Raw genomic sequence first — 14,409 nt, 5'->3', positions numbered from 1 at the left:
TTATTAGCTTTCCAATTATTCTACCCTTTGTATTATTCCAGAACAGCCGGAACCACTCGATTAAAGGTTAAGGTTCTGCTTTTTATCCACGTGAAGGACAGCCGGACGCGTCTCCTTTAAGTAATAGGAACAACCGTTCCCTTTGGGAAATAAAAAAGGTGTCAATACCTGCTCCCTGACAGGGGTCAGTGGTTAAACCACTCGCACTATTATCCGTGTACAGGCGAAAATAGGAAGTCATCTCCGCATTCTCACCATGTAGTGAGGGGGGTTTATTTGGTGCCCCTAACCCTAGGTAGCCCAAAAAAATATGCCAAATTTTGTGTCGATTGGCCTAGCTGTTTTTGATTATACAATGGTACGTACATACACACATAATTGCCTTATTTTAGTATGATTTTTGCCTTTATTTATTTATTAATTATTTATTTATGTTTGCATCTGTGCGTATGAATATTATTTGATTACTTTATGCTTTATTTATATCACTACATATTTACTGCAAGAACTTCAGGGGAAAAGTTGAGAGTTTGTTTCACTGTTTTGGTTTCCAGATGTTGTTTGTAATGCAAGCCAACCAGGCTCCGCCGATATTTAGCCTTGTTGAACATGCCAAAAGTTTATTGCAAGGGGAAGGAATGTATAGGAAAGTGAGTGGGTGAGGGGTCAAATTACTGGAATTTCGCCCCACTAACATGTGTGTGGCCCCAAAGTGTGTCTCACATTTTAAACCACCACTTTCTTTATGCTTGTTTTAATACTAAATGTTATTTATCGCTGCTTTGGAATCATTGTGATGTATTTCATGCAATCACTTTACCTGTGTTTTGCTGATGTGAAAACAAAACTTGGTGCCATGTTGTTTTAGGTGCCTCTTGTGGACACGACACCTTTGGTGACGAAACGACCTGGTGCCGGCAAGGCCTGGCCAATCGGCACCAAGAGGCCCTCTGCCGATGCAGCACCAAGCCGGCCATTACAAGATGGCCATTCTTTGGGAGATAATGATGACTCCGACAGGAGTGCCACAGCGACTGCAGTCGAGGAGCAGAGGGACTACTCAACGGAGTTGAGTGTCACTATCGCTGTGGGTGCCTCCCTGCTCTTTCTCAACGTGCTCGCTTTTGCTGCGCTTTACTACCGCCGTGACAAAGGTCGCCATGGGGCCTACAGACGCCAGAGCCCAGAGCGTGCCAGAGCTCCAACCGTTTCACATGCACCTGATGATGAAATGATGTCCCTTCAACTGAAGCAGGCTGAGCTGGAACCGCCTGGTGATGCCGATTTCACATACAATTTATGCCTAACATCTGGTGCGACCGCCGGGCTTCCGCTGCGGCTACCAGATTATGCTTTGGCTTTGAGGAGAGCGCCCGACGACCTCAGTTTAATTCCATCGAGCCTTATTCCTGGTGCACCGGTGCCGGCCATTCCATCAGGCTCGATGGCCTGTGCAATAGGAGCTGGTGTTCAGCCATTGCATACATTTGCAGGATTTTCTAGCTTACCTTGTGGCTCAGTATCACATCCACACTCAACCACACGTGTTTAAGGCGTGCTGGAGTTTCATCAACCATAATGAAAGGGCAGGTGAAAGTGTGTGATTTCTTGCCTTGGACAAAAAAAAACAAGAAAAAGACATGGATTTGAAAGACCCTGTGTGTGGGGTACGTGAAGACGATGTAATTTTTAACCATTGCTTCGATAGATATTGACTCCAGATATTATAGTGCAAAATGAATTGGTGATCATGTAAGGGATGGTGTGGACCACCAGTTGACCTTGTAAAATTAAACCTATTGATGCTAGGGGGATTTTAATTTTTTTTTTTTTTTTGGGAAATTGCGAAGTGGAAAAGAAGTTTAATGGTGAGTAGAGTCACATTGACAAAACAAAATTCGCATTTCGGTGAAAGTCAGATCAAAATAGAAGGCCGCCGATTGGATATGATACGTGATACGCCCATGCATTTCAAGTGAAACTTTCCATTTTGAAACATAGCTTGAGCTAGCCAAACTCTCTTCATCCTTCGTCGTCCAAGCATCCATTCCATGTACACTTCCCACACAGGAAAAGTCCAAACTAAAGCCCGTTGGTCAAGTCAGTCGTGACTGTTGTCCGATACTTCTAAAGCAAACAAGGAAGCACACCCCATAATTGTGCAAGAACAAATAACCCTGATGGATTTTATTTGTATCTGTCTGCTCTGTGTTTGTAGTTATTTGTGCCTCAGGGTGTGGAACATTCTGCACCTGAAAGGTATGTGGGATGAAATCTTAAGTTAAGATTAGATAAAGTTTGAAATTGTTTGCTCCTAAGAAGATATCTGTTCTAGCACAATTATGCGATGATTTCTCATCCACTCTTACATGAACGTTTTTCTCTCCTTCCTTTGCATTTGTGCCATGAAAGGTCATTTATATTTTCACAACAGTTGAAGATTGATGAACGAATAAGAAACACATTTTCTTTTGAGACTCAGCAATAACTTCCTTAAAATGTTCACCAACAGAACACACAACGAATTTATTTGTTTTAATCATACCTTCTCAGTTTCCTTTCTCTTCTCTGTCATCTCTACTCCAATAGCTCTCCTTAGGATTCACGAAAGCAGCAGCACATAAGGAGAGTTGCGCAAGCCGGAATCATGCGCTTTCATATGGGACCTGTGTTTCCGTCTTTCAACAAAATCATCTGCAAATGATCGGCTTTCATAAAACGAGACGCACCACATAACATTAAGGGTACTTTGAGCAGGAGCAGGGCATCAGCAACCTAAAAAGACTGCATAAAATAATCATTTTGATTTCAAGCTGGACACCATGTCACTTAGCCTTGTAACAGACTACTCTACAAGCTTTTAGAGTACACTCTTTGAAAGAATGACACAATGTATGACTTACAAGCGTTCCGCAACAATTCATTCCTTTCGGCCCCAGTTTGTCATTTCCATTCAGGGTTGTATTTGGTTATTGACGACTTACTTGAGGAAGGTTGCAATTAAATGATTGTATTTTTCATCCTATCACTCGTATTTTACCTGAAATTTGATTTTGAGCTTTTTTCTCAGTCCATAATTACGAATTCGTTAACGAATGCTAGCTTGTGTACCTTCATCAAGGTAGTCATTCTTGCAATAATTAGACTGCGCTCAAGGATCAAAATTCCAATGGCGGAGGTGACAGGACAAGTTATTTGTCTCGAGTTGAACTAGATTGGCTCTGTGATGTAAGATGACATCTACAAATGACGTCATCATGACATCTTTCTTCCTTTTTACCTTACATATGATTTTATTCCATCTAACATTGTATTAACAACACCTTCTTCTCATTTTTCCTTCTCACTTTTCTTGCTTATTCCTTCTGAATGTCTCTTCCCAATTATCCTCTGTCATTATAATCTTCCATTCCGAATCTCAAATTTATTTTCTCAATTCGCCCTGTCCCCTCACCTTCGTGTATATATTGTCCAGATTGTCCTGAACACAGTAAGCATGTAAAAAGACCTTTCGATACAACATAGAGTAACACACAAGTTATCCAACACAATCCTGCAAACATGGACTAATGCTTTGAAAGGTAAAATGATGTAATAAGTGTCCTGAAACATTAATCGTGCATAATAATTAAAATTGAATACAATGGCGATTTGATCAATTTATTACTTTATAATAATTGACAATTTGATAAGCGCAGCATTGCTAATGGTAAAAGGTCCCGTCATTTTCCTGGCATAAACCGCATCGTGTATAAACCGCACTCCCTAAGTATTGATATTTTTAAAAAACGAATTCATGTTTAAACCGCACTTTAATATAAACCGCCACTATATAACCTCCTGTTACTAATCTTTTAGCGACATATGACGACTCGGTCTCGTAGAAGTCTGCTTTCCTTACTGGTAATGTGCTAATTGCAATGAAAACGTAATAAGACAAAGAAAAATGTGTATTGTTTTTTACCTTTTCTCCATACAATTTTCAGCAATAGTAAACACATAAAAACACAAATGCAAAAACTTTGAGAAAATAGCCGCACGTGTTTATAACCGTTAATTTATTTAGTCCAACTGCTTTACAAGTATTCAACAAAAGTTATGTCCAAAATTGAAACGTTTCTTAGTTTCTAAAAGTATATATAACGTCCCCAGGTAACACTTGCAGGTCACTTTCGGGAAACCCTTCAAACTCCGATTCATCTGATTCAGAGTGACGTAACTCCATTTGGTACCTCACCATTTTCACATGAATAAAGAGGACCATATCAAATTACAATCTTATACACTTAATATCGTGGTCATGTTTAAGTGAGAATAAAGCTACTATAGAAAATCTAGATTGTCGAAGACATGTTTTGCTAGCACAGACCCCATTGTAACGTATTGGTAGAAGAGAACCGGAACAAATTAACACCACCAGGCGAAGTATAAGATGCACTCGTGTATTAGCCGCACTGGATGGGGTTGCCAACAAAATTCGTGAATAAACCATAGTTTATAGTTGAAAATTCACGGTAACGTGAAATATCTACTCAAGAGAAGATTGGTGGCCATGCGATGATTGGTGGCCAAATAAGACTCAATAAGATACTTTAGATTTGAAGGGCGCACCGCAAAGAGATGGTGTGTAATACTCAGCTCTTATAACACAATAACAGATATATTCAAACTCGTTTTCTCACTCTTGCATTGGTTTGAACATGATTATCTTTCTCGAAATGCACCTTCCATCCCCATTTCCCTGTTAAGTGCCGATGCTGCTGCTCTACCCGTCACATTTCTTCTTACCTCATCTCAGACTGTAGCTTCCATGGAAGTAAAGATACATTAAGCATACTGCTCAAGATGAGTTAAGACACCCCATATTTAAAGTTTTCATGCAGCTTGCTTGCTTTTGTCACAACATTTGCATTTTCCTTTTTAATCCCAAGCAACTCTAAAGTAATACATCAGCGGCTTCGTGCCGACTGGTATGTCAGTTGACATGATTTTAACCTTCTACACTCTATGTTGAGGAATATGTGGTACACATTTGGCCGAATAATGTGATTGATTAAATGTACACATGCTCTTAATGCAGTGTAATTACATAATCCATGCACGGCATTTGCACCATGATTATTATACTTACAAACATCATTCCTTACTTACATTACAGAATGAATGAGCCTTGGGCTGCCTGGATGAAGGTCAATCAAGCAAGTTGTTGGTGAATGCCTGAGGGCATCAAAGGGATTTAATGTTTTGAGATGTCTAGCGGAGTCTGATTGACAGACTTTGGAGTAAAAGCAAGGCCTTTTGTATAAATTTACAGCTATTCTTTTATTTCATATGCAGCCTGTGGCTGCTTGATGGATCATTGCTTGGAGCGCAGCTGTGCCGCTGATGCAGTGCCCCCTGTTTCCAGTAAGCTGGTACTCGTTTTGCTGACCTGGGAAGGATGACAGGATGAGTCAACCCACCTGGTGTTACTCAACAACGCAAACCAGTGGGGGCTCAAACTCAAGACCCAAACATCTTAACCGTTAAGCCAACACCAGGTTTATTCCCACCTACATTGACCTATTGTTGCCAGAACTACAACTGTCTGATCAGAGATTCTCCACTATAAGAAACTTCGGTTCCAACTTTGATAGTACATATGATTTGATATACAGGTAGCAAGATTAGCATCCACTCACGTGAAAAGTTTTGTCATGCTTTTCAAAAACAACTCTGGGATGTATCGCAGTAAATATATACATGAATGTTTATCATTACATGGAAACCATTCCCATGAAGATATCCCTGATTAATCACCACAGGTAGGGAATGGATGCACCATATCCTGATGCTGTGTGTCCCCGCTGACAGACCTCTGGTAGCTTGCATCTCTTGCTGCGTTGGAGCATCATGGAGTAACGACTGGAATCTATATATCCGGGTTCTTCCCAACATCTTCGATCTTTGTTGCTTTCTCTCTAAAATCTATCTTCAGTCTTTCTTTCTACTTTTTCACGTTTCTCCTTATTTGTGCTAATTCTTGCTTCTTCTTTTCCTTTTCTCCATTTTCCTCTTTTTTATCCTTCTTTTCCAATAATTTCTCTCTTTTTTATGTATCTATCTATGGAGAAGTGATTTCTTACAAATTGATTTGGAAGACTCACTTGGCTGCACCTGGATGGGTTTGAGGGTAGAGGAGTTGCAGCCGAAACCCAAATCCTGTCCAGGTTCCTCCTGATGACGTCAACTTTGCTCATTTGGTTTCCTATTGATGACTGATGCAGCATTCTGTCTTTCATTTGGGTATTAAATGACAGCTCTTTCTTTACCACAATGAAATGTAACAATAATGACACCGAATGAAGCAAATGTCTTATATGATCTTCCGTTGGAGGGTCGTCACAAAACTTCTTGTAAACAAGAATGCTACTGCGGTGGTTTTAGACTCCATCCATCCATCTATATGAAAATTACAAACTGGTGAGGTAAGTGGTTGAAAGGTCCACTATGAAAGGTACGGTAAGGTATTTCGTGGACTGGAGACCTGGCCTCATGTCTCCTCCACCACTGACATCCAATCCTTGTGATAGATACCCTGTTGGAGAGGTATCACAACCATGCAATTGATGACAGACAAATCAAAGTCACTGGTGACCTTATCTTGAGCGGTATATAATAATGTCTTTCATGCCTTCCTCCCACTATCCTCATCCTTACTCCAACTCCTTATTTGCCAAGTATATAATATTTTTCCAATGAACCTTTCACAAGGATCACATTTGTCGAGGAGCCACGATATATCGATCTTGGGCATAGTCAATCGTGAGCTTGAGCATAGACCGAACACCTTTCCAACGCCAACAACTACCAGATTGATTTTTGGCCTCTGTGGCTGGTTTTCTTTTGTGTGCGCATACTTCATGTCACCTTTGTGTATCACCAACCACAAACTGTGCAGACATCAGGACAGCAGTTTTAGTTGGAGTTAAACCCACGTGGATTCCTACCCATATGGATCATCAGCAAACCTTCCATCAAATGAACCATCATTTTGTTTCTGCACTCCTAATGACTCATGGGATTCTGATTAACATTGGGCTAACCAGGCCAGGCACATGCTCAGAGTTAGCGGTCTCCAGGTCGATGATATTTGATGAGATAATGATCGATATTATTATATCTGTAGGCTAGCGTTAAGCCCGTGTGGACTTGTTTTGGCTGTGATTATTGTATTTGATTAAGGAAAATGTTGAATATGTTATACAGATCTTCTGCACTTGTATCTGAATTAGCCATTTTCGTTTAGTAATTGAGTTATTAATCTCGGCCTCTGAGTTATCACCTGTACATGGAACTCTCATCTCGTTCGGTAACTGTATAGGATGTCAGGTTTAAGTTTGCTTCTGCTTTGGTGTTATTGTTATTATCATGTCTCAGTTAACGAGAGGACTTCTCGGATTGTCTACTCTAGCTCCATGTGATGCCTCCTTATGAACACAAGTAACCAATTTCTTAGTCCATTGTCATTAATATGACCCGAATTAGAACGTGTTTAAAGATGGTGCCCCTTCTCTTTTCCACCTCCTTTCCCAACCTTTATATCAGTTTCTGTTACCCTATGAACTCAATTATTCAAGAATGTATGATAAAGGTACTTCGTTTTATTCTCTCCTCCTTTTTCTCATCCATCTTTCCACCAAGTCCCTCTTTTCTCTGTTGAAATTTTATTTCATTTCCTCTTGGTTTTCTCATCTTCCTGGCCATTTCTCATATGCATGGTAACGTAGTCTGCCACCTGTTCGCTTATCGAAAACAAACCTGACGCTGACTAGTTTGTCCAATTTTTTTTTTTTAATTAAACTTCTCAAAACAAGGCCTTGTGAATTCCAGACCTCTTCCAACATTCCAACAAGATCATCAACGTGTGGGACTCTTGATGGTAGACCATAATTGGACAAAACAATTCCCATCGGGACATTATCCTAACTTGCATAAGGTTATATTTTTGTCCTCACTACATGGTATATTAAATTATTTCCTTTAAACTGTCCCGGAAGCACCCCTTGGGAAGCCCACAGGTTGTAGGCAGCCAACATTTAAGTCTACATGCGATGAAGCCGTGGAGAATCCTGTTTCGCAGTGTGAAAATGTGACATTTATTTTTTATTACCTGTTACGAGATGGAGAGGAGGCTGTTTGACCAGAGACCCATTGCACCTTGCTCACCAGAGGGCCCTGCAGTTTCTTTCACGAAGCCATTGCTGTATGTGCTGCAGCAATAAATGTTAACATCCCAGACCCAAGCTTTCAAGAAATGTAAGCAGTTGGAAATCACCTGGTGCTCACAATGATTCACGTCAGCTCGACTGAGCTGTCATGCTGTGACTGCAACGATGGACACCCGCAGCAACAACACAGCCATGCAACTGATCGCTGGCACGAAGGGAAGAAGGTACGCCAGGTTGTTTTGACAATACAGTGGTGTCCATAGAAAGAAGGACGGTCGCCTTCCGGCACTAGCTCTCTGGATATTGGAACAGCAGGCCTCCATTACCACCCTTATTAACCCTGTGATACATGGTAGGAGTAATTTTGACCTTATGGTTGTTGTTTTCTTTTTTTCCTCAGATATCAATCTTTTCAATCTGACCTTCCATGTTATCCTCAAATGGATGTTTGTAAAGGAAAATGGAAAGTTTCAAATTGATGTCTTTACAAGACTCACATCAGTTTCAATTTCACTATTAACCCCAATAAGTACAGGGTAAGGGTCATATTGACCCTCCTTGTGGTTATTTTATTTGTTTTCTTCTAGAATATCAGTCATTTCCTTATTCCCTACTAGGTTATTGATCCTCAAATGGGAATTTATAAAGTGATATTATTTTTGTCCATCCTTTTTATTATCCTTCAGCCATTTCTGCATTTGTTTATGATCACTTTGGAGTTTACATCTTCATCTGAGTTGAACAAGTGAGCAGAAAAGAAATGCTGCAAAGAAACTGTTGCATACAGAAGCCTCCTTCAGAGGGTCAGGTTAAATGAGATGAGCTGTTGTGGCTCCAGGAAGAGGATGCACACAGCATGTGGTACGAGTAAACCAAGGTGCCTACCTCCACCTTCACCCACAAAGATGATGCCAAAAATGAGGTCATCTCAAGGGATGTTGATTGGTGAAACAAGAAGTTCAAGAATATCTTAGGCAGTCTCATAAATGCATTGATCCACTGCTGTCGGCCCGGAAGTTGGTGATCATTGTAGAGCGATATGTGGTTGGAGAAGAGGTTTGGTACACATCCCATGTATAGCCAAGCTGTTCACTCATCTAAATGTGGATTAAAATGGAATGTTACAAGAGGGAACTTCTTTCCAAAAAAAAAAAAAAGAACAAGGTTGTTATCCCATTGAACACACTGCACCAGGATGCCATTTGTTGATACAAGTGGCAAGAAGAAGCCAAACATCACCACATGTTACTATCAAACCAAAGGAGGAGTTGATATCATTGATCAAAAGATTCCAACTTATTTCTGCAAGCGACAGATAGGAATATGAGCAGTTATCGTGTGGACAATGTCATGGGCATCGGTGCATCGGATGCACAACTTGTGTCGTGCAGGTTGCATCCAGACTACCACTCTTGAGTGTTGCACAACAGGTGATTGTTTTTGAAGAACCTAGTAAACGAAACCCTAAACTTCATAAGGCTGTGCTATCATTGTTCTTTGGAAGCACATCGTCCCCCATTCAACAACCTGCAGGAAAGACATGCTCAATATGCCCACACAGAAACGGACAAAAGTGTGCGGCAGTCTGTATCAAGTGTGGAAGTAATGTTTGCAGGGAACATATAGCACGCGACAGGTGTAACACATAGAATGCAGGTGTCAAATAGTTGAAAGAAGCAAACTTTTCTGTATGACACAATATAAAAACGTAGGTGTTTAATCCAAAACATGACTTGATTTTTTTTTTTGAGTCGTTATTGCATGTTTGTCGATATTTTTTTCATTGCAAAATATTGTCAAAGTCTTTAAAAGAAAGAAACTGCCATTTAATTCATTTTTCAATCTTTTATTTTATTTTATTCAAAACCGATGTGAAAAGTACAGGAGGTCGTGTTGACCTCAATTTGTCTGAGGGTTAAGACATGCCCAGCCCTCCTGCAGGACTTACATGACAAAATACAAAGAGCAAGTTTATCTTTGTTCTTCTGGCTCTTGTGGGGTTTTTTATTTTGGTTAAAGGGGAAAGTGCATCTCTTTGTTTGTACAATTTAGCTTAGCTAGCCCGATTCTGCAGCTGTTTTTTTGTGCACAGAGTCCCCAATAGCTTCGAGGCCTGTAACATGTATAAATTAGGCGCACACAAAGCAAACAAGCAAAAATAAACTTAGTGGAATTCATTGTCGTTTGTCTTGATTATTTCCAGTTCTCCTTTTGATTTATCCTCTATCGCTTGGTTTTCATTACCTGGTTTATCCTACAGGTGCACACAACAAGCGATGGAATGAGTGAACTGAAAAAAGAGGAGAACGCAGAGGCAAAGAAACAAAATAACTTCGCAAGTATGGATGCATAATTTCAGGAGGTGATGGTGTACTGCTGACCTGAAGACTGGTGGAGAAGATTGATGGTGTTTCCATGAGTGGGACAAAAAGGAACAAAGGAATGTTGTGATCAGTGAGATCGGACTTTGGAACGCTGACAATCAGAGGATCAGTGAAAGAACACATGTGTCTTGGAGAATCTGGGGGGACCGAAAGAAGAGAGAGAGAGACAGAGACAGAGACGAGAGAGAGACGAGAGAGAGAGAGACGAGAGAGAGAGAGAGACGAGAGAGAGAGACGAGAGAGAGAGAGAGAGAGAGAGACGAGAGAGAGAGACGAGAGAGAGAGAGAGAGAGAGAGACGAGAGAGAGAAAGAGAGAGAGAGAGAGAGAGAGAGAGAGATAGAGATATATATATACATATACCTGGGGAGAGGTGGTGGAAAACAGAGGATGCCAACATATCTGAAATGGGAGAGCAGCAGGCCTAATGCGTCTACCTATTTGTGAGAGATACCTTTGATGTTGAGATATTTGGATGATAACATCCTCGAGAGACAGATGTGTAGCAGCAGCACCTGCCCAAAGGGGAGAGAAGTACTCCATTGATCTACAGGCAAAGGTCTTGTCGGCCATGAGTAATTCAGTTTTACCAAGGAATAACTTGGTACGGTGGATGATATCAAATCCGAGGCTGGCTTTGATTATGTGGTCGACCCAAGAGAGAGTGTTTGATGCTGAGATCCAAAAGTTAAAGGAATTGAACACCTTCCAGTGTTTGATAAAGGAAATATATAGGTGGTATATCAAATAATATATAGAAATATATAATTAAATATATAGGTGGTATTTATTTATTATAAATATATATAGGTGGTGGAGAGAGAGAGAGAGAGAGAGAGAGAGAGAGAGAGAGAGAGAGAGAGAGAGAGAGAGAGAGAGAGAGAGAGACGAGAGAGAGAGAGAGAGAGAGAGAGAGAGAGAGAGATAGAGAGAGGGAGAAAGAAAGAAAGAAAGAAAGAAAGAGAAAAAGAAAGCACGCACTTGAGATTGGCCTGGATTTAATGAGTATCAGACAAGCATCAAATCCCTTCCACATCAACACAATGGCATTCAGCTGCTGCCCGCCTGCTTTTGGGTAGAGGTGCCTTATGGTACAATGTGGAATCTTCTTCAAAGAGGGTTTTGTTTGGCATTTGAGGAGGTGTTTTATGAATATTAGAAACAACACTGAAGTAAACATGCTGCTTCAACTGGAAGAGAAAGTCAAAGGATACTGTTGAGAGCTACATGCTATTGCATTAGTGAGGATGTTGGCAAACAATGAATGAAGGTGGCCTTGGATGCCACAGGTAGAGAGAGGGCTTGGCAAACACAGTGGGGTGACAGACAGTATTGATTGGCAGTGGTAAGGCCAGAGATACGGACCTGAACTGTTTTTTTTATGATCAATGCATTTCATTTATTAGCTCCGCCATCAAAGGTAGACAGAGGCTGTGTTTTCACTCCTGTCTGTCTGTCTGTATGTGTCTGTTTGTCTGTGAGCAGGATATCTCAAAGAGTTATGGACGGTTTCAGACGAAACTTGGTGGACAGGTTGGGTGTGTGACAAGGAAGAATTGTTTCGATTTTGGTAAAGATCCGGATCCAAATCCGAGAACTTTTTAATTAGGTCACGTAGGTCACGTGGTATGGGCGCCATCTTGTTTAAATGAATTTATTCATTTTATCGCCAACTGTTGGTGCGATTGATACGAAATTTAAACTATAGTATGCATCTATTCATGTAGAAATTTTAGTGATAATTATGACTTCACAGGTCATGTGGTATGGGCACCATCTTGTTTAAATTCATTTCAGCATTTTTTTCAGCAACTGTTGGTGCGATTGACACGAAATTTTTTACTATAGTATTAGTCTACTAATGTAGAATTTTAGTGGAAATTATGACGTCATAGGTCACATGGTAAGGCACCATCTTGAAAAAAAAACTGGATCTCTATATCTCTAAAACCACTCCATGGAAAAATTGAAATTGTGACTCATTGTAAAGAACTCAGCATAGGGAATAAGTTTTGTTAATGATGACGTCATTTGTGCCTTCATTATGACGTCATAATTCGACAAGTGCAATGCTTAGTCCAATCAGTTTAAAATTTATTGAGCGTGATCTATGCACCAATTGTATTCGAGAATGTAAATTAATGATGCCATCGGTCACATGGTCTGGCAGCCATATTGGATGAAAGAAAAAAAACAGAAGAGTTGGCTCGCACCAAGTCAACTGCGCGGGCTAAGCATTCTATGAATAACATCTTGTTTTTAAAAGTGATTCTTCAGTCATCGAGAGATGGGACAAAAACTATACATAGCATGATATTTCAAAAAGTTGTGGATGTGTTATGACAAAAATATGTGGATGAGTTGGGTAGGTGAAAAAGACAAGCCAATTTGATTTTTTTTCATGTCCGGACCCGGTTCTGTCCTATGGGTGGGATACAAAAAGTAAACTGCTCAGTCTGGCAGAGATATGCTCTCTAGCGAGTGCCATTCGAGTCGTTTCATTTGTTGATCAGACATAAGCTGTAGTATATCAAAATATCAGTGACTGAGGCAGAATCCAAACTGATAAATCAGAGACCAGGCCATTGAAGAAGAGGAACCAATTGATGCAATGATGGATGGTGTTATCTTGCTTATAATTGAAAGTATGCTGACTTCCCTCTGTGTTTGTTGATCGAGTGTTGAATTGACAGTGTAATGCATCTGTTTTTGTTAACGGTTGAGTGGATTTTTTTTTGCATCCTTGTGTATGTGAGTGATTTCAGCTGACCTTCATGCTGACCGAAAGTGGCCTAAAGTGAAGGACAAGAACCTGAAGAGAATACATTTGGGAAAGGATAGAGTAGCAGAGTCAGATAAAAATTATTCTTCAAATCTCATCATGAAAACAATTTCCTCCAATTTTCCAGCTTTGTCACCATACGTCCATACCCTGATACCCATGGGCTTTTCAACCACTGTGCTGATAAAGGCAGCAGCTCTTTTGCGGGGTACCCTTTTTAGGGTTGCCAAAAGTTCACCCCCTAAGTATCGCAAGAACTGGCTGTCCCATTGCTTCTGCTGTTGCAAATATCGTTTTTGTTTTGCTTTTGGCACGGCTTGCCGCCAGAAAGAAAGGAGCATCAAAATCTATGGCACCATGTGAAATGAATTGCCAAATTGAAGTTGTCAACCAGAAAAAGAAAAATAATAAGGAAATAGTAAATGGGGCTCAGCACACACAATAAATTCCTGTTACCCTAAATGTGGCCTTGAGTGTCCCTGGTGTTGGGCTAGCGGCTAGGGTGCCGGCCTAGGATACCTAGGATCCTGGGTTCGAATCCCGGTCTAATCGCTGAATTAACGCCAGGGGGGTTGACTCAGCCTGTCATCCTTCCGAGGTCGGCAAATTGAGTACCAGTTCACTGGTAATTCCCTGCTTGTCGTTAAAGGCGGCAAAAAGGGTTGGCGTCAGGAAGGGCATCCGGCCGTAAAACATTGCTTCAAAAAGGGGACCGAAAAACAACAACAACCACGGTTCCCGAAAAAGGCCAACCCCCGCTTGCGGGGAAAAATGGCCTCTAAAGGTGGTTTTTTACCCTAAATGGCTGAAGATGAGAATGAGCTTGACGGTGAAATCTTATTTTTTAAAAAACTGGTGATACATTTGCTGGTCCAACATGGCTGCATTGAGGTATCCTCTGATTTCTAAAGCCTTAGAAAAGCCAGGCTTGGCCTTGCTGCTGCAGAAAAAGTTAATCTGGAGTCTCCATTCTTATTTATCACTTTATTTATCACTGTCACTTGGTCACAAAAGACGGGCTGCACTGTAACTCG

General features: G+C 40.7%; 1 protein-coding gene across 2 annotated transcripts in view; it reads left to right on the top strand.

The window, feature by feature from the left end:
* The window catches only part of LOC137432895 (neuroligin-4, X-linked-like), a 749,939-nt gene extending 739,552 nt beyond the window's left edge, over positions 1 to 10,387 (top strand). For both annotated transcript variants that reach the window (XM_068125201.2, XM_068125200.2), the window contains exon 6: positions 869 to 10,387. In XM_068125201.2, coding sequence (XP_067981302.1) covers positions 869 to 1,552 — 684 coding nt within the window. In that variant the 3' untranslated portion in view covers positions 1,553 to 10,387. The remainder of the gene's footprint in view (positions 1 to 868) is intronic.
* Positions 10,388 to 14,409: the final 4,022 nt, after the last annotated feature.

This window comes from Myxine glutinosa, chromosome 8 (assembly GCF_964187855.1).
Source record: "Myxine glutinosa chromosome 8, kmMyxGlut1.1, whole genome shotgun sequence".
NCBI lineage: Eukaryota > Metazoa > Chordata > Myxini > Myxiniformes > Myxinidae > Myxine > Myxine glutinosa.
This window is presented reverse-complemented; position numbering and strand designations above follow the sequence as displayed.